The sequence below is a fragment of the Myotis yumanensis genome, unplaced genomic scaffold, assembly GCF_028538775.1.
Source record: "Myotis yumanensis isolate MYYU_CA2020_CCGP unplaced genomic scaffold, mMyoYum1.0.hap1 SCAF_7, whole genome shotgun sequence".
NCBI lineage: Eukaryota > Metazoa > Chordata > Mammalia > Chiroptera > Vespertilionidae > Myotis > Myotis yumanensis.
In genome coordinates, this window is record NW_027223758.1 from 74,914,198 (window position 1) to 74,935,301 (window position 21,104).

At 45.0% G+C, this 21,104-nt stretch overlaps 1 protein-coding gene across 5 annotated transcripts in view; it reads left to right on the forward strand.

Moving 5' to 3' along the window:
- Positions 1-21,104, forward strand: part of FHOD3 (formin homology 2 domain containing 3) — a 386,194-nt gene that overhangs the window by 149,841 nt on the left and 215,249 nt on the right. For all 5 annotated transcript variants that reach the window (XM_070421006.1, XM_070421007.1, XM_070421008.1 and 2 more), the window contains exon 4: positions 15,175-15,242. In XM_070421006.1, the coding sequence (XP_070277107.1) occupies positions 15,175-15,242 (68 nt within the window). The remainder of the gene's footprint in view (positions 1-15,174; positions 15,243-21,104) is intronic.

Genomic DNA, 21,104 nt, shown 5'->3' on the forward strand with positions numbered 1-21,104 from the left:
TCGCGACCCACAGGTTGAGAATCGCTACTTTAATACATCACAGAAAAGGTGCAGCCCCAATTTCGGATGATTTGCTTTGTGATAGGAGGTGTCATAGGGCTGTCCCCCTTCCCTCACCCGCAACATATGGGACTGGACAGGGAAGGCTGCCCTTCATTTGATTCATGGAGATGTTAAATGTGCTTCCCTGACTTGCGGCTGACTTTGCTTAAATATCCTCTGAAGAGAGGTATTAACTGGTGGAATAATGCTCAAAATCCAGCCTTAGGTCCCAGCGAGGATATAGAAAGCAGGCCTCCCCATGTTGTTCCAACCAGGAGGAAACAAACCAGACCTCTGCTTGCCTGCAACGCAAAGCAGCAGAGGGCATTGCAAGCAGCTCGGTTTCATCCTCACGGCACCTTTATCTGCAGGCAGTGTTTGAGGGAGCCCCTGAGTGTGGTATAATGAAGGGGGTTCGCGTCTCTTTCCGGAGGAAAGCGCTCCAGCCCCTCGGGGGTGTGGTGAAGGCTGGGGCCCTGCTGTCCCACCACAGAGATTACTGAGGGCATTTTCCATGCCTGTGGCTCTGGTCTGTGTGGCCTGAGGGCAGAGCCCAAGGGAGACCACACTGGGGGCACCAAAGGGAGCCACCCTGGCAGCTTCCCATTCCTGGTTCCCTGGCTGAGTGCCACCCACCCTCATATCCTGCCTCTGGAGTTGCCGCCTAGATAATGGGTCCCACAGAGGGTGTGGCTGAGCCAGCCCCTCCTCCATCCGCTTTTATCACTCACTTGAATTTCTACCGGAAACACTTCTGCCCTCAGGATGGGAAGGAGGGGACTGCCATCTGCATCCAGGGGTGATGTGTACGGAGCTTGATCTCTTGCAAAGGTGCTTTAATCCCCTTCCCCACCTGCATGTCCTGACCATTGTCAGGTACCGGTCAGAAGTTTACTCAGTGCCTCTTCCTTGATCCATGGAGATTTGATGACTATGTTGCAGCGTGAGAAGAAGGTACCCTTGTGCTTGTCTTCTTCTCTCCGTGGCCAGTGGCTGTGACTTTTTCTTTTAAAGGCTCCCTTGGCTCCAAACCCAGTTGACTTGAGGGGGAGGCACTGAGAGAGTGCCCACCTGCGTCCTGGTCACAGTCCACGGCCGGCTCTCGAGCTGCTCTTGCCCTTGCTCCTTGCCGCTGCCTGAAGATCCAGGGCTGCCTGTGCATTCCCGTGAACGGACTCAGGAGAGCAGGTGGACTGCAGTGTGGAGCTGCCCCCCTGAGGCAGAACCTGGAGGGGACAGGAAGTCAGCATCCTCCCCAACCTGAGAAATGGCCTTAGAGGCAGGTGGGGTGCTGTAATCTGCTAACAAATGGCACTAACATCACAAGACACCATCCACATTGAGTGAGACATCACAGAGCTGGGAACCTAGTGTCGGTTGGGTGACTACCAGAAAATGACACTCCGCCAGCCTACCAGGAGCATGGCCAATGCCTGTGTCTAATCAGAGATGAAACGAGACTGCCCATTCCTGGCTCCTCTCCCTGGTATTGCAGGGCTACCAGGTTCCCCAACACCACCAGGCGCTCTCACTTCGTGGGGTCTGTTGCATCTGCCCTCAGCCTGGAAAGCAGTGTCTGCCTTTATTCACCTGCATGACTCTGACTCATCTTCCCAGGGTCTATCTGGCCTTCTGGAAGCCTCCCTGAGCTCCCAGGATGCCTATGCATCCCTCTTTCATCGCTTCCTGCATAAACAGAATGTGTCTATCAGTGGGTCTCTCCTATTAGACTCTAAGTTTTTCGTGGGGGCACTGTGTTTTATTCATCTTTGAGGCTGGGATGCAATGCCTTCTGCATAACGTGACTGCCTTCCCCTTCTCTATACGCTGTTATTCTGTAGTTCCATTATTCAGTGGGGGAGTTATAGCGAGGCACATTGCTGATTTCACTGGGAAATACTGATAAAATATGTTCAGGAAGACAGTAATGTGCCCCCTTACCCATGGTTTTGCTTTTGCAATTTCAGTTACCCGTGATCAACTGTGGTCCAAAAATACTAAATGGAAAATTTTAGAAATAGACAACTCCTAAGTTTTAAATTGAACACTGTTCTGAGGAGCATGATAAAATCTCGTGCTGTCTGGCTCCGTCCTGCCTGGGACATGAATCATCCCTTTGTCCAGAGTATCCATACTGTGTACATTACCCTCCATTCGTCACGTAGCTGTCTTGGTTAATCAGATCAACTGAACATGGAGTTGCAGTGTTTGTGTTCAGTTAACCCTTATTTTGCTCAATAATGGCTCCGAAGCGCAAGAGTAGTGATGCTGACAATTCGGATATGCCCAAGAGAAGCCATAAGGTGTATATGGGTGTAAGGTTTGGCACTATCCACGGTTTCGGGCATCCACTGGAGGTCTTGGAATTTATCGGAGAGGGTAAGGGAGGGGTCACTGTGCTGATGTCCCTGAGGTTTCTGTCCTCTTCCTTGAAGTGAAAATCTGCCAGAAAGGGGGGCCCAGTCCTCTGTGTTTCCTAATGACCTTCTCCACTATGTGGGCTCACCTGGCTGTTAGCAGAGGGGATGAGCGGTTACGGTCCAGTCATTTTGTGTTTTCACTGTGATGACTCGCCGCAGTCCCGTGGCACCCTGGGCTTTGCCTCCACGGGACCTTGGCACCACCTGGAAATAAACCCAGAGGGGAAGTGCCTGGGGAAAGCTGGGATGAAGATTGTCCTCTGGATGGGCAGGAACCCTCAGTTCAGAGGTGAATTTGTTATAAGACAAAACCAATATTTAAGGTTTGCTGCACTTAAGTGTTAAAATGCAATGCTATATTCTCTGACTGATGTAACCCCTCCCCCCTTGCTTGGTGAATAAACTTTGATGAAAAGAGTCGTTGGGAAAGTCCTTTTCTCTGGTGTGGTTTTGTTTGCACCGTGGGCTGCTTGCCGTGATGAAGGGCTGCTTCTACCCTGAAGAATACTGAAGGAGCGCCTGGCCCCGGGGGGTGGGTCAGGGAACTGCTGAGTTTAGCTGTCTGCTTACTGGAAGATGGATGCCAGATTGTTCCCTTTTGACCCTGCTAATGATCCTTATCTTCTCTCCAGGGATTGGACAGTCACTTCTCTTTTCTCACAGTGTTGAGGGCAGGGATGGTGGCCATTTTCCCTGCCAAGAGCCATTGACCCCAGGAAGAGGCCATCTCTCCAAGGGATAATCATGCCTTGGAGAGGCACCCCGGGCCCAGCCAGGCCGTCCGAGGTCAGGGGACCTCAGCACAGTCAGAAGGACCTGACAGATGACAGGAGGTGCCTTGCCAGCCCAGAGTGCAGTGCCCGTGAGAGGCCTGATGAGTCACTGTGGGAAGGGCTGTGGCTGGTTTTTAGAAATGTCATGGAAGCCTCGGGGGTTGGGGAGAGAAGGGAAGAGACTCTTTGTTGAGCACAAATTGCCAGGTGTTTTACCAAAATCACTGTGTTCATGGCCTCATGGCTTCCGAATGTTGGAATGTGCAGTTTCAATCCTGTTTTACCCATGAGGAAACCGAGGCACAGAGAGGAGTCTTCTGAAAAGCAAACATCAGTTTAGGGGTCTAGATGCTGGTGTCGTCCAAGGTGATGGGGAGAGATGCAGAAGGCCACGTGCACACCAGGGCCGTGCGGGGTGCAGCGTACAGGGCGGGGACCTTGCCAGCTGGGAGTACAATAGGGCAGGTGAAGAGGACACAGGGCCCCTAGTGGTGGGCAGGGGAGGAGGTCAGGGGCCCAGGATGTCAGCTTCTGTGAGCGGAGGCGGGGGAGGGTGGGGTGCTCTGCTGAGGCCAAGATGAGGCCAGTCCTGGCTACAGTCAGTGCCCGGGGAAGAGGTCGCACAGTTTCAGCGTGCGTCCTGGGGTTGCTGGGCTGGGTGTGCCCTTGTGCTGGGATGGTATCTGCTCTTCAATTTGCTCCCTGGAGAGTAAAGCAGAGTTGGGCATGGTTGAGAGGGATGGTCTTCCATGGGTACTACCAGGGACTGTGGATGCTTCCAGAAGAGCTGAGAGAAGACAGTGAGTAGTTTGTGTAGGAAACCTCTCTTCCCCTTGAGCCCTGCCAGCAGGGGTGAGGGGCTGAGCTGTAGGCTGTGGTTGCCATGCGGGGTGGCCACTCCGGGGCAACACACCCTGCGCTCAAGCCAACCTGGAGGCAGTGTGGCTTCTATTTTTATTTTTTAAATATACTTGTTATTATTGATAGTATTACAGCTATCTCTCCTTTCCCTCCCTTTACTCCCATCTTCCCAGCCCTACCCTGCGCCCCTCATGTCTTCACTACCCTATTGTCCATGTCCATGGACTACTCTGTTGCTGTTGAGAGGACTAGGAAGAGAAATATATGTAATGTTGAAAAAATATACATTTCAATGTTTCAACTTAATTTTAAAATAAAGACAGGGAATGATAAAAGCCCATAAATAAAGTGAATATTTTGAGGTTCTTCAGATGCCTAATTAGGAGATAAGAGAACAAAGGAAGAAGAAAGTATAGAAAGAGAGGAGAGGGAGAAGGCAGGACTGAGACGGCCAAGGCATTTACAGTGGGATGGGGGGAGAGAAGGAGAAAGAGAGAGAGAGAGAGAGAGAGAGAGAGAGAGAGAGAGAGAAAGAAACAGAAAGGGGGAGACAGGGAGAGAGAAACAGAGAGAGACTGAGAGAGAGGGAGTGGGTGGTGGGGGATAGAGACAGAGGGCAGAGTTCCTCTGTAGTGAAAGGTCCCCACATCTGTTTGACACGCAGCTGGTTGCTGCTTTCAGATGCTAATGACCTGATCCTGGGTCAGCAGCCTCTTTAGAGGGTGGTGTGCAGCGCTGACCCCTCTGTGGATGGGCCAGCTGCTGGGCTCTTCCGCAGAGGGAGGCACGGGACTGGATGGTCTCTGAGGACCCTTCTTTCTTCTTTGATCCTGGAAGAAAGAGGGCATGTTTTAGACAGAATTTCCCTTCATTAGTGGCCTGCACTAGTTGACCCCGGCCTTTTTGCCTCTGAGAAGGGACCCTTTTGTTCAATTAAAGGTGGGAGCAGGCGGAAGTGCACTTCGCTGGGCCCAAAGCTCGCCAGCTCCCGCAGTCAGGGCACGGGTTTCCTGGGTTGATTCAGACCCAGAGGGGCAGGGCTGCTTTCCTCAGAGCAGAACAGTTGTCAGAGTAGTTTCCAAGGTAACAAACTGGGAAGCTGGGTGGGGCTCAGCAAGGTGGTGATGCCACGATGGTGATGACAGACAAGGAAGCGTGCACAAAATCGTGTAATTTCAAGCCTGGTGCCTCCCCCAGGTCCATAGCTCCTGGGAGGCTGCCACTTTCGTGGGGATGGTCCTCTCTGCTGCAGGCCCAGAGCGCCCGCCCATGTCCACGCTGACACCAGCTCTGCGCTTATGTACCAGATCATGCCTTGTTTGTCTTTTCACTCCCCTGCCTGGCCCAGCCAGGAACCCACCAAGTAGCCGTGGTGGTTGGAAGGAAGGAAAGAAGGAAAGAGCCAGAATTGCCTGCTGGGGATACAAGGAAGCACCCTGGGATGTCCAGGTCCTAAAAGCTCTTTGTGCCCTTTGGGAGCCAAAGAAGGCGACAGAGCCGGGCTCTTGTCTATCCCAAGCCCCATGCTGTCACCGCCACCGCCTGCTGGCGCCCTGGCCATGGTGAGGTGACTGTCCTTTCTGCACACACCGTTCCCCTCTGCTGCCGTCCAGGCTGTGTGCTTGCTCTTTTCTCTTCCTCAGCTTCCCCTTCTGCACACACTTCTCACTGTGGTTCATTTTCACTCAGCCTTTGAAGTCTGTTCGCTGTCACTTCATCTGAATCTCCACTCTCGGGCCCAGGATCACAGCCTTTCTGCTCCTCCCTCTGGTGGCTCCATAGTGATGCTGTCACCTTCTCACAGGGCATTGGCATCATTTGGGGAAATTAGACCATCAACTCTTTTTGTTTTTTAGTTTATTGATTTTTAGAGAGAGGGGAAGGGAGAGTGAGAGAAACATCAATCTGAGAGCACAACATTGGTCAACTGTCCCTGCCCCGCCTCACCCCGGGGATGAGCCCACCACCTCCATATGTGCTCTGACTGGGAATGGAACCGGCAACCTTTGGGTGCACAGGACGATGCCCAACCAACTGAGCGACACTGGCCAGGACCACCATCAATGCTTGGTGGCTGAGACTGTCATCATTTGTCCTTGTAACCCTAGTGCTTAGTAAGTAATTGGTAAAGGAGTATTATAAGGATTATGTTACAACTATTGAGAGTGTGATGGTACTCCAAGGGAATTTGCGTTTACATTCGGTTTTCTGAAGCAGGCTTGTCTCATCAGGTCTCTCTACCTTGTCCTCTTTTGCATTTAGCCTCTTCACCCTCAGGCTGAAAGGGCTGCCTCTGGGCTAACGGGGGAGCGGGCCACCTTTTGTCCCTACTCATCTGTGTCACCACTTCTCACGGGCCGCCTCCAGAACCATTGCTTTTCTACGTGTGTTGTCTCTCTGGATGTACATGCTGACGTGAGTGTCATGGTTAGGATGCGAGTGATTCTCAGTGGCCCAGTGTTTGCTCTTATTGTACAAACAGAACGTATGGCCAATTCTATTTCCTCTGGCCTAGTTCAGTTACCCTCCCCTCTTCTGAGACCATCCCAGCACTGGGGCCAGCAATGATGTCACTTCTCCGGCCTTAGTTTCTTCCTCTGTGAAAGGATGATATTGGATTAGATCAAGGATTCTTACTTCCTGTCCTTAAAAATCTCCTGAAGACCCACAGGAAGCACTAACATTGTGTGTGTCTGAACATCATTTTGTGGCTTGTATATGACTTTCAAATGAGTCTGTGATGCCCAAACCTTAAAAACCACTGGAGAAAGATATTTCCAAAAGCCGACTAAGCAGGGTTTTCACTGAAAAATAACATTCCCCCTGTGCCACTGTATCCACATGCAATATTGAAGCACAGTTGCAGGGTGCAATGGGTTGTACTTCCCATCATCAGAGTATCATGTGGCTCATGGGAAGAATTTCCAGAGTGGAATGCTTCTGACGATGACTGGGCTGTGGGCTTCTTGGCAGGGTAAGGAGCAGACCCTGGGCTGGGCCACCGGCTTTCTGCTGGCTGTCATTCCACAGAGCTGTTCTTCACCAGCCCTCTCTCACTGTGAGTCTGAAAGCAAATGTCACACAGCTACATCCTAGCAAAGGAGGAATTCACTCCTGTGGCTGCACCTGAAAAATCATGATGATTATATTGTCTAAACAGATTTTTAAATCGAGGCATGGGCATTTTGCCTAGGAATAAATCTGTTTCCTCGGTGGGATGTCTTTTGTAGCAGTCCGGGGGCAAAAGGAGAGTTATTGTCTCCCTGTACTGAGGAGGGCCTCTGGGGTCTTGGTCCACGTGTTGCTTGGTTAATGTGTTTGACAGTTGGTGAGAGAAGGATGTGTTGTCATGGTTGGTCTTAAAGTCAGTGATTTCAACAGCCTGAGAGCATGCTCTAGCTTTCACTCTCCGCTCCCCTCAGCACACTCACAGATGCCTTTGGTTCCTCCCTGTCCACATTCTTTGGCCGATGCAAATTGCTTCTAATTTTTCACTGGTTTCTTCTAATGTCCTGGACTTTCTTTCCCCACACACCGAGGTTTTCTTCATCACGCTCCTGGCTGAGCAGGAGGCACAGGGCCTTCCTGACGGCAAAGTGGGGATGGTTCCCAGAGGCCTCTAAATAATTTGTCCTTCACTCCATGTGACTCTAAGCTAGTTAAGAGTGTAACACATTGATTGCATCTCTTAAAGGAACATGTTTCATTTTAGAAGGCAAGAAGTGTGAAGAGAAAATATGGGAGGGCAGTTATGAAGACTTTAACAAGTGATGTGATTACATCGCTTTTCTCCATCAAATGTAGGCTCCTAATTGCCCTTTACTCAAAGGCTAACACCACACAAATGATTTCACTTCAGGTAAATTCAACTTGGAAAGGGGTAGGAGAATAAATGCCCACATCCATTTATTTGCCAAGCATAAGCTCTGCTGGTTATATAATCCATCCCCCAGCATCTCCCTAGCTGCTGGCCCTGGCCCCACCTCTCCCCTGGATCTCCTGCAGCCTGAGCTATGGCCACTCCTCAGGGTTGTGCTGGTGGGAGAGGGGCCTTCTGTGCAGACCTCCTACCTGGCAGCCTCAAAGCTCAGGAGAATGACAAAACTTTGGGACTCCAACCTGATCCCAGCCCTACTTTTTTTGCTTTTGTTTTCTGCATTCAGCATTATATTGTATTAGTTTCAGGTGTACAGCATAATTGTTAGGCAATCATATACTTTACAAAGTGTTTCCCCCTATATTTTCACCTGGCACCATATATAGTTACTAGTGACCTGGTGCACGGATTCATGCACATTGAAAGGAAATTAATTAGAAGGTGGCTGGCGGGGCAGGACTGGGTGAGATGGGCAGAACACGCCCTGGAGCCAACCTCCCTTGGTCCCTCCCCGGCCAGCTGCACCTGGGGTGGCACCATGGCTCCAAGGGTTTCTGTGGAGTGAGTGGGGTCCTTCCGGCAGGTGGGGTCCCTTGGCCTGGCCTGCGGGGATTGGGCTGAAACCAGCTCTCCGACATCCCCTGAGGAGTCCCGGAGTGTGAGAGGGCACTCTGCAAAGTTGCTGTCATACAGGGTGTGGGATGCAAATGCAAGTGTGCAGTAAACCAGATTCAGGGCCAACAGTGCCCCAGCAACAACATAACCCATGGCTGAAAGTGGAATCACATGGCCCTGCGAGGAATCAGGCTCCCTCCTCTATGGTTTCGGGGTGCATCACCCAAGAACCGTTGCTGCCAAGTCACTGCAGCTCCACAGCTCCTGCATTGAGCGTCTGTCCCCTGGGGGTCAGTGTGTGTCAGAGCTACCAGTAGTATGGACACTTAGCATATTAGTCTTTTATATATATATACTAGAGGCCTGTTGCACAAAGAGATTCGTGCAATAGGCCTTCCCTTCTCCTGGCTGCCGGCACCGGTTTTCCTCCGGCACCCGGGACCCAGGCCTTCGCTCCGGCTGGAGCCGCCTTCCGTCTTTGCTGCTCCGGCCGGAGCCGCCTTCAGTCTTCCGTCTTCGCTGCTCCAGCTGGAGCTGCCTTCAGCCTTCGATCTGCCGCTTGGAGCCTATGTGTGCAATTAACTGCCATCTTTGTTGGGTTAATTTGCATACTCTCCCGATTGGCTGGTTAGCATAGTGAAGTTATGGTCAATTTACATGTTTGTCTATTATTAGGTAAGATATATACATATATATATATATATATATATATATATATATATATATATATATAACAGTGTTATTGACTTTATTCCTTATGCTGTACTTTATAATTCCATAACTATTTTGTACTACCAATTTGTAGTTCCTAGGTGAGCCCTTCACACAGCCATGGAGAATCTGACTTTCTGTATGGTGTTCCAGGATGCAACACAAATGGAACAGTCAGTTCTTTGAACTCAGCAGTGAAAGCTGCAGGCTACAAAACCCAGTAGCAAGGAAGCCAGGACTAGGCTGTGGAAAGGAATGCTTCTCCTTTGGCTGATGGAGGCTGCTCTTGAGCACATCAAAGGGCTATCAGCAGTCTTTGGTTTGACTGTAATATCTGCAGTGGTGAAACATCTGCTGGCTCCTTTTCTACCAGCAGGAATCGTGCCTCTCATAAAATGACAAATTATATGTCATTTACCAACATCCTTCATCCCTAGTACTTCCTAACCTCTTGGTAAACTGTGGTGTCTCCTAAAATGCATGTTAAAATCAACAGAACAAGACATACAGATGGCCTAACCTCTTGGTAAACTGTGGTGTCTCCTAAAATGCATGTTAAAATCAACAGAACAAGACATACAGATGGCCCACAGACACATGAAAAGATGCTCAACATCACTAAGCATCAGGGAAATACAATCAAACCACAATGAGATCTCATTGTGCCAGAATGTCTATTATGAGAAAGACTACAAAGAATAAGTGCTGGTGAGGATTGCAGACTGGTGCAGCCACCTCAAAAATTTAGAAAGAAAACCACCATATGACTCAGCAATCCCACTTCTGGCATTTATCTGAAGAAATGAAAACACTAATTTGAAAAGATATATGTACCCTTGTGTTCATTGCAGCATCATTTACAACAGCCAAGAGAGGGAAGCAACCTAGCTGTTGGTAGATGAATGGATAAAGAAGATGTGGAATATTTCTCAGCCAAAAAAAGAGAAGGAAATCTTAGCATTTATGACCACATGGATGAACCAAAATGAAATAAGTCAGATAGAGATAGACAGATACAATGATTTCACTTATATGGTGACTCTAACAAAACAAAACAAACAAACAAACAAAATTAAACAGAAACAAACTCATAGATACAGAGAACAAACTGATGGCTGTCAGATGGCACAGAGTGGGGGGAGGGGCAAAAAGCTGAAGGAGATTAAGAAGTACAAATTGTCAGTTATAAAATCAGTCATGAGGATGTAGTGTATAGCATAGGAAATATAGTCATTATATAATATTGTAATGACTATGTACAGTGACAGATGGCTATTAGACTTAGCATGGTGATTACTTTCTAAGGTATATAAATGCCTGATCATTATGTTGTATACCTGCAACTAATATAATATTGCATGTCAACTATAATTTAAAATTTAAAATAAGAATCAACAGAATAAGCCAGGTAGGCTTTTTGGTATCACTATTCTTTTAAAATAGATGAAAAATTTGTTTTAATTAAGCACTGTGGTTTCATTTTACACCATGATATTGGTTCTTTGAAAAGAGATAATATCAATTATCTTTTCCAAAAATCAGTACATTGGGGAAATATTTCTTTGAATGAGTATTTGGTCATTTAACTGTCAGTCACAATGGTGATAGCTCCAGTATTGTTCTCATATGATGTAGGGACATACTAATGACATTTGTTAAAGTGTTGGTTGCATAGGAAGAGGAAAGGTTTACATTACTTTGGGAGAGAGTATCTTTGTCCATAAAAATAAAACTTCACTGTCTATCATTTTTATGAAAGATTTTTTAAAAAGCTACAACTTAGATGCCAGATGGAAGGCTTTCTGGTCTAGACCACATCTAGTGCTTTATAATGGAATTAAAAAACAAAGTGTTTTAGTCCTGGCTGGTTTTTCTCAATGGTTAGCGCATCGGCCTGTGGACCAAAGGGTCTCGAGTTTGATTCTCAGTCAAGGGCATGAACCTCAGTTGCGGGTTCAATCCCTGGTCCCAGTTGGGGCTTGGGCGGGAGGCAATCAATCTCCCGCCCTCCCTCCCTCCCTCCCTCCTTTTCCCTCTCCCCCTCCATCCCTCCCACTCTGTCTGAAAATCAAGGGAAAATATATCCTTGGGCTCTAACCGCTTTGGCTCTCGGCCTGTGAACTCAAGGGTCCCAGTCAAGGGCATGTACCTTGGTTTCTGACACATCCCCAGTAGGGGGTGTGCAGGAGTCAGCTGATTGATGTTTCTCTCTCATCTGTGTTTCTAACTCTCTATCCATCTCCCCTCCTCTCTGTAAAAAATTAATAAAATATATTTAAAAAATATATATCCTCAGGAGAGGATTAAAAATAAGTAAATAAAAAATAAATAAATAGAAAACCAAAGTGTTTTAAAGGTCATTTACGCAGAATACATAATATGCTTATATAGTTTATCTGATCTTTTGAGCTTTGATATTAACACATTGCGGGCCAGTAGTTTTATTGCTAGCTTTACGCAGTGGCCAGATAGGCTTCTATTGAATGAGTACAAAAAACGTTTTATATAAATGTTAAAGGCATGCTTTAAAATTAAATACCCATTGCATTTTGAAGTTATTTATTACATGTTCTTACAAGCTAATATCTTTTTAAAGTACGATACTTTGTAAAACACTGTGTAATATGAAGCGAGAATTCTCATGATCTGTCCACAATGCCTTAAAAGAACAAAGACCTGTATGAAAATCTGTGAATCTCTCTCTGAAGTCTGTAGTGTTAATTTTCTCACATAAAAGAAATAATTATTATTTGGGAACCATACTATTTTATTATTCAGCATTGTTTGGAATCAACAATTATTGAAGTAAAAGAGATAATTATAAGTATTTTAAAAAAATTAAAGACTATTGGAATGCAAAGTACTTACTTCCTGAGTAGAAATTCTAGTTTGTTTTAACTAAAAGTCATGGCAAAAAAAGAAGGAGGAGAGGTTTTTTTTGGTTGCACTCAAAGATATCATTGGTGTTTGTACAAGGAAGTTTCTCATCAAAGGGGAAGAGGCACGGTCAGGCCTCCCTGGGGGTCTCTGTTCAGTGCCACTGAAGGAATCATTGGTGATGTCCTAGAGCAGTGGTTCTCAACCTGTGGGTCGCGACCCCTTTGGGGGTCGAACGACCCTTTCACAGGGGTTGCCTAAGACCTCAGAAAACACATATATAATTACATATTGCTTTTGTGATTAATCACTATGCTTTAATTATGTTCAATTTGTAACAATGAAATTGGGGGTCACCACAACATGAGGAGCTGTATTAAAGTGTCGCGGCATTAGGAAGGTTGAGAACCACTGTCCTAGAGGCTAAAAACACAGTGAATGCAGACCAGTTAAAAGACAGAGATTGTCAGATTGGATAGAAATAATTCTCAAACACATGTCCTAGAAACCCTACACAGACAGGTTAAATATAAAAGGATGGAAAAAAATACACCCTGAAAACACTAACCACACACTAACTGACCATATTAACATTAGAAAATATTAGAAAAGTAGGCTTTAAACAAGGAATATTGAGGAAGAAAGAGGCATCACATAATGGTAAAGGTCAGTTTTCCTGAAAGCCAAAGCAACCTTAACTGTGAGTGTACCTACCAACAGAACTTCAAAGGACCTAAAGCAAAACATATAAAGCTGAAAGAAGAAATAGACAATCCACGATAATAGCTGATTTCAATGGGTAGACATGAATTCAGTAAGAATAGAAGACCTTAGCAACACTGTCTTTCAGTGTGACCTAGTGGGTATTTATGGAACAGTCTAACCAATAACAGCAGAATACACTTTTTTTTTCATGTGTACCTTAGACATTTACCAAGATAAAAAAAAAATTCTGGGGCATAAAATCAACCTTAATAAATTTAAGTAATTGATATGTGAAGTTCTCAGCATAGAGCAATTAAACTGAAAAATCAGTAACACAAAGAACTCTGGAAAATCCCCAGATATTTGGAAGTTAAGCAATGTAGTACTATATCATAGTTCAAACAAAAATTAAAGGATTAAGTTATCCCCTTTTGAATTGAATGAAATATGCAAACTTCATTTAATTTTGAATTGAATGAAAATGAAAACACGATATATCAAAATTTGTGGAATGTAGGTAAAGCAGTGCTCAGAAATTTATAGCATTTTATACTTACATTACAACAGAAGAAAGGTCTAAATCAATGATTTAAGTTTCCATCTTAGGAAACTGGAAAATAAAAGGCAAATTAAACCAAAAGTTGGCAGAAGGAAGAAAATAATCAGTAAAATAGAAATCAGAAAAGCAATGGAAAACACAATGAAATAAAAAGCTGATTCTTTGAAAAGATCAATACAATTGATACATCTGTAGCCAAATTAACCAAGTGAAAAGGAGAGGAGTAACAGATTACCAATATCAGAGATAAAAGAAGATTGTTATAGTCAATAAAAGGATAATAGGAAATATTATGAGCAGATTTATGCCTCTACATTTAATAACTTAGGTGAAACAGAGAAATTCCTTAAAAAACACAAATCACCAAGCTCATTCAAAAAGAAATAGGTAATCAGAATAGCCCTATCATAATAGAAGAAATTGAACTTATAGTTGAAAACTTTCCAACAATAAAAAAATTTCAGCCCCAGGTGGCTTCACTGGAGAATTCTGCCAAACATTTAAGGAAAAAATAACACCAAGGCTACACAAACTCTTTCTGAAAGTAGAAAAGGAGTGAATACTTCCAACCGAAGAGATCAACATTGCCTCAATGTCAACCCTATTATAAGAAAACTGCAGATCAATATTGCTCATGAATATAGATGCAAAAATCCTCAACAACATATTGTCATTCTCAGCTAATTATTTTCTAATATGCTTAATCCTTATTTTTTTAAAAAGGGATTGTTTCAACAATGGCGCAAAGTACTAAAACCTTAATACTCAGGACACAACTAACCGTTGTTCTCATTCCTAAGAATCAGAAGCCATGACAGATTGCTGGCAACTAAGAGACGGAGGTGATGTTGTGAATCCATGGAAGGCAGAGTTTTGCTTGTTGTCTGGTGGTGCATGGCAGAAAGTCTAATGCAAGCCTCCTTACCTTATTAAGAGGTACTCTCTCTGCTAGTAATTTTGGATTACTCACCTGTTTATCCTGTTGCATTGTGACCTTGGGAGGCCGAGTCCTGGGTCAAGTTCACCTCCTTATTCACAAGGTCTGGCCTAACCAATAAATGTTAAATGTGATCCATTGAATAGTGTGGTTGTAGAAGTTGGAAGGAATTTTGAACCAGTGAATATAGAGCCAGGGCTCCTCCACCTGCCTTGTTCAGAGACAGGGCCCATCCTTGAACATGAGTGAGAGCTCAGGTACTGGCACAGCTGCAGCTGGGCTCCTGTCATCGAAGGAGCCAGTCAATCCTGAGGGCCACCACCTTCCCTTGGTTCTCTTGAGGCGACCATCAGCCCCCAGGGAAAAAGGCGGCACTGAAAAGCTTTCTCAGCCCAGTCGCAGAATGATTTATACTGGAGCCGGAGAGCATGGTGGGACAGAGGCTGTGAGGCAAGGAAGGAGGCTGGTGGAGGGTGAATTCAGTTTTAGCTGTTATTTTTTAGATATAGTTCACCATCAAGTGTAATCGTCTACAAATAGCTGGACATAGAGAGCTGGAGAGAGGGAGGGTGTTGGCTGAGGGTGCAAATCTGGGCATCATTCTCTATAACTCCCCAGGGCCCCCCCATAACAGCCCAGACTGTTTTTGCTCTATTGGAGGTGAGGCCTGTATCCTAAATGAAATGGATTCGGTTTACTCACCTTTGCAGTGGAAATTCTGTAATTGTTCATATCCTCTCTGTGTTTTTACTGTCTGTTGAATCAATTAAGTTAATTTTACATGTTGTTTCTTTCAGAAAAACTGTACAACTCCAGTGGGCGAGATTTAAGAAGGGCCCTTTTCTCCCTGAAGCAGATATTTCAGGTAAGAGAGGAAGAAAGTGCCCTTGGGTTCTGTTTTTGCGTTGCTATGGAATGAGATGCAGACCAGGGTGTACCTTTTATTGATTACTGTCTGCCTCAGTGTAAACCTGTCTTGTCATTGCCCCCAGGGTGCACATCTCAGAAAATTAAAACAGCTGTCTACAGACACTGCTTGCTTTTGGTCCTCCCCAGCCGCATCTCTTCTCTCGCTTCCCACCAGAGGGTTTGAAGGTGTCATTCTCTTGCTGGTTCCTCGTAGCCTTCTGGATTACTTCTGGATTTCTCAGTATAGCATCAAGGCCCTTCTGGATCTGTCTTCTGTTCACACCTTGCTGTCCTTGGCTGCATCCTAAGTTCCACCTGTGATTGCATTCTGGAAACCATCTGTGCCTTCTCTCTTCTGCACCTTTGCCCCTGGACCTACTGCTTTTATCCCAGAATGCATTGTTCCCCTCCACCCCCCCAACCCAAATCTACTCTCTACGTCTCTCAGTTTCCTTCCTGGTATCTCCTTCTGTCAGAGAGCCTTTCCCCAAAGTAAATGACCCCTCACCACAGTCATGGCCCCTCCGAATACCCCTGATGTCCTCTGTGCTTACATCAAGTATGGAACTTAGATACTTCGGGTACTTGTGCGAGTCCAGTCATCTGGGAGCTCGCTGGGTTCCATCGCTGGGTCTCTGAGGCCTCGCACAGTGTCTGGTGCCACTTAAGCAATCGATGAATGGGCTGCGCAACCGGGATAGTCTAACAGATGTCTGTCTTCTGTCCTCTCTGTCGCTAATTTAGTCAGTGCTTCACTGACTAATTGTCCCAAAGCTCCACCTCCCACATATCCATCTGTGTATCCCTGTTCCTTAGATGAACAAAGCGAAACTTCTTCACCCTCCGTGACATCCTTTCTCAAACTCAGATTCCTGACTGCGGGAGCTGGACTTCCACTGTGTCCCTAGAGGCCAGACCCATGCCCCTCCTCACCCTGACTCATGCAGTCCCTCTGTCTGCCTGTGTTTCTGTTGTTCAGCTTTGACTTCTTTCAAAACCTGTGTTCCCCTTGTTGAGTATCTGGTTGATGGCAGAACCACACAGAGAAGAGCTATTCTAAGTGACTTTGAAATACTGTAATTTGTGCATCTTGAATCACACACACACACACACAAAGGAACTGTTTTTATGTTTACAATAATCATGGTGGTGGTGGTAGTGTTGATATCGCTATTCTGAGACTGTGTGAGTGTATAGTTATCCCAATTTTGTCATTCTTAGAGTTCTTAGGGATTGGGATTCTTGAGGTGAGATAGAAAGAAGATAGAAAGGTAGAAGAGGTTAAGTTAAAAGCTCTGTATTCCTGAATTGGAAAAGTCAGACTGAACTCATGTTGTATATTATTTTAACAATCAAACAAGCAAATAAGCGTATTTCTAGCTCTATTTATGGAAAAGGACTAGAAGCACTGATCAATCCATTAGCCAAAAGCACCCAAAGCAGCAAGTCTGTGGTCTTAAAATACTGAAAAGAAGCAGAGCTCTTTGGAGAAATAGCTGATTCTAAGTCTAGAGAAGGAAATGGGTAAGATAAACTTGGAGCCTCTTATATGGATAGCAAGTAAGCTGTCAAATACTACTAGGACTATTGCCACAAGAGTCTCCCACTGGTTGGCCAAAGATGGGACAATGTAAGCACCAGTAAGGATGATAATTTCAATGAATTAAAACACATCAAGTTTTCGCATTGATGAGTTCATCATGATACTAGAAAAAAAAAAATAAACCTAATGGATTGCTCATCATTGGAAAATGCTTGCATCCAGCTCATAAATTTGAAAATGGGTGAAGTTTTAGAATCTCATATTTACCTCTTCCTATGCGAACTTTAGGATGAAGTCAAGTTTTATGTATAAAAATATTCTAGCTAAGAAGTAATAAGGAGTGATAGAATTAGAATACCCTGATTTTATAACCCCTAATGAATGAAGGTCTTGAGCAGACAGAGCTGCTGATGTGACAGCGATGAGAAACAACCAGATGCTATGTGTGTGTCGTCATGGAAACACTACCATCAATGATGTGGTCAAGTCAACAAAGTCAACCCTGGAGCTGATCATGCTCTATGTGCAATAACCAATGAATAAATGATCTAGGGCCGAGGTGCTTGTTACACTACACCACAGGCGTGTAATCAACAAAACCCAGACTGTGGGCAAATGACCTACTTTCTTCAACACATAAATTTCAAGGGGGAAAAAAGAGAGATGAATTAAAAGAAAGTTAAAATTTATATCAACTAATTGCCACATGTGGATCTTATTTGGATCCTGACACAAATAAGAAAACAGTATTTATGAGACAGAAATCTGGTCACTGACTGGACATTTGATAACATAAGAAAGCATTAATTTTTTTTTTTATTATGAGTACATCATTTTAAAGAGTTCCTATTTTGGAGATACATATTGGAATACTTATGGATTAAATGATGTGATGTCTGGGATTTGCTTCAAATTAATATGACAGCAGACTGGGGGTGCGACAGAAGAAACAGGATTGGTATGACTTGATTGACACCAGGGGGTTCACTAAATTATTCTGTCTTATTTTGTATATGTTTAAAGTTTTCTATGGTGAAAAGTTAAAAAAAATAAAACAAATATGTTTGGGGTCTTATTGCACATCCCCTCACCACACCTGTTCTCTAGTGTTGGCTCTGGATTCTCAGGGATACTGTTTCTACTGTTTATTCATTAAACAAATATTTTTGAGTAGCCTTTGTCCACACCTCGTAGGCAAGGGAGAAGGTGTTTGCCATCAGAGGTTTATAACCTGTCTGTAAGACCACCCACGTGCGCTCAAAATAGCTGTAAACCACAGAGCAAGGATGCCTTGGGGGATTGAATGGGTTACACAGGTTGCAAGCTGTCTGGGACCTCAATCACTTCTCACACTCATGAGCCTGCCTCTCCATAATCCCTTGTGTTTTCTAGATGTGGTGGTTCTATATGGAATTAGGGGGTAAACAACAACAGCAACAAAAACTTGAGCCATTGCCCATTTGGATTGCGTTGCATATTCCTTGACTAATAGGCATTAAAGAATGACCACAGGTTAATGCATGGCTCTTATAGAAAATTCTGAAATGCAGTGATAGTCACTTATTCGTTAGTGTAAACATTTTGATTTCATTCTTGTTGTTTCAAGAACGACTTATTAGTGCCTATATATTTTAGGATATGGGTTTAAAATCTAGTACATTGCCGATTTGGAAGATATTCTCCACATTTATTATCTATACATTTTTAGTTCCTAAAGTGCCTTATCTACATATGTGCATACATTTTACTTTGGGTTCTGAATTATTTTTATAAACACCATCTCCTCTGTCCAGTGTTTTTTCTAGGTACCTTTCCCAGACAGTCAACTCGATATTAATATTAGTGATTAGCTTGAGTGGTTTCTTGAGAGCTTGTTCTCACTTTTTCACCATGAAGTCATGTGTGAATCTAGTTTTAGTTAAAGTAATAAACATTTGTTACATGCTTGGAAAAACTTTCTGACTAGACATGAGCTCATCTAAATGTTCACTTTTCACATATGCTGGTGGAAAAGGATATGGATGGAGAGAGAATTATTTTTTATTTCCTTTATACATAGGAGTGTAAAGTAATTTTCCAAAAACTCATGATACTGTCCCATTTTCTCTTGCTTTCCAAAGCCATGATTATCTCAAAGTCTGAGCTAACACAGCTGTCTCTCATTACCTTCGGGGCACAAGCCTTGCTCCCCCTCCCCTGGTGCCCTCTGAACACTGAGAGCGCTTTCTTGGTTCAGAGGGAGCCCGTGCCTGGCCTGCCCACATTGAGCTCACGTCCTCCATCCATATAATTGGAAAATGCCGTAAAATCCAAATGAGGGGCTGATTTAACAGAGAGACTGGAGAATTGTGCCAGTTCGTCTACATTATTTTTTCTTTTTTGGAGATCAACCAGGGTTGCTGACCATTCCTAGAAGAATAACCTTTCATTATTCCATTAAGCTTTCTACTATTTACATCACTGAGGGTTTTTAGTTTTGCTCTGTTGTTATAATTGAAGAAGAATGTTCCAGCCTTATCCTGGTTGTGTTTGAGACAAGGCACTGTCCGATTGAGGGAATCTCCCACAGCAGCAGAAGAATGATCCCTCTCCTACATTTCCATACGGTAGAGGTGGCTACTAAAGGATAGAGTGCACTGGGGGAGGGCAGGGGAGGGCTGGTGGACATAGGTGACGTGGCCACTGTTTGTCACTCTTGAGTCTTTATTTATAAAGAGAAGGTAGGATTAGATTAGTGGTTTTTGAACTGGCCGGCCTTTAGGATTTCCTGGGGAATTCAATAATAGCAAAGCTGGGCCTCACTTCCAGAAATTCTGGTTAAGTCCTCCGGGGAAGGGTCCTGCTTCCTCTTCCTTTTCAAAGCTCCCAGATGATCCTAAGTGGGCGGAGGCCCATCTGAGCACCTCCCAGTCACCTGGAGGGCACCTCCCAATCACGTGGAGGGCATGGTAGGCACAGGTCCATGGGCCCCACAGCAAACTTCCCTATCAAGTAAGTCAGGGGTGGAGTTGGGTGTTTGCATTTTTAACAAGTTCCCAGGTGACCCTCTTGCTCCCCATGGGTCTGGAGACCTCTCTTTGTGAACCACCGAGTCGATGACCCTGAGGTTCCTTGCCTGGCCTACCTTCTGTGAGCAGGTCTGCAGGCCACCTACGGTGGCTCTTTTGAGGAGTGGCACGCTGCTCCAGATACATGCGGGGAACTGCGCTCTGCCTCCTGCTGATCTGGCAAGCCCACAGCTCAGGAGATGGAGGGTCTGCTTCCTTACGTTATGGTACCAGTTACAAGGCCTTAGGACTGTCCTGTGGAACACACAGGGGGTTTTGAACCCTTCACTTAATGGTCTGTGCTGCTTTGGATGTTCCTGCTGTTAAACCCAGCAAGCTTCATGTGGCCCGTGCCTAGGGACCTGTGAGGGTGCAGAGCCTGCCGGTTTTTGAAGAATGAGAAACAGAACACTATAAATATTCCTGACAGTCAGGGATTCGCTTGCTTTATCTTTATTAGATTGCCCAGAAGGCAATCCTTGGTCTTTGGCAAACAACAATGCGAAGACTGGTTGTAAAATTCCTCTGGCAACAGTTGAGATTCTTCATTTGAATAGAGCAGAACAATCTCAAGGGTCGGTCTGGCTTCAAAGGCCTGTGCATAGTTTTAACAGCACAGTCTGCATGGAGGATGGACCGGGACAGGATTTGAAGTCTTTTTATTTTCCCTTCATGTGTCTTTTTAAAAAAATTTATCTTTATTGTTGAAAGTATTACAGATGTCCCCTTGGTTTTTGTTGTTGGTTTTTTTTCCCATTGACTCCCACCTCCCCACACTTGCCCCTACCAAGCCTTCACCACACTATTGTCTGTGTCCATGTGCTATGCATAGCCTATATAACAGTGATGGCGAACCTATGACACGCGTGTCAGAGGTGACACGTAAACTCATTTTTTTGGTTGATTTTTCTTTGTTAAATGGCATTTAAATATATAAAATAAATATCAAAAATATAAATCTTTGTTTTACTATGGTTGCAAAGATAAAAAAATTTCTATATGTGACACGGCACCAGAGTTAAGTTAGGGTTTTTCAAAATGCTGACACGCCGAGCTCAAAAGGTTCACTATCACTGCTATATAATAAAAACCTAATATGCAAATCGACCAAATGGTGGAACGACAGGTCGCTATGATGCACACTGACCACCAGGGAGCAGATGCTCAATGCAAGAGCTGCCCCCAGCCCACAGGCCCCAGGCCAGCCAAGGCAGGTGCCAGTGGGGGC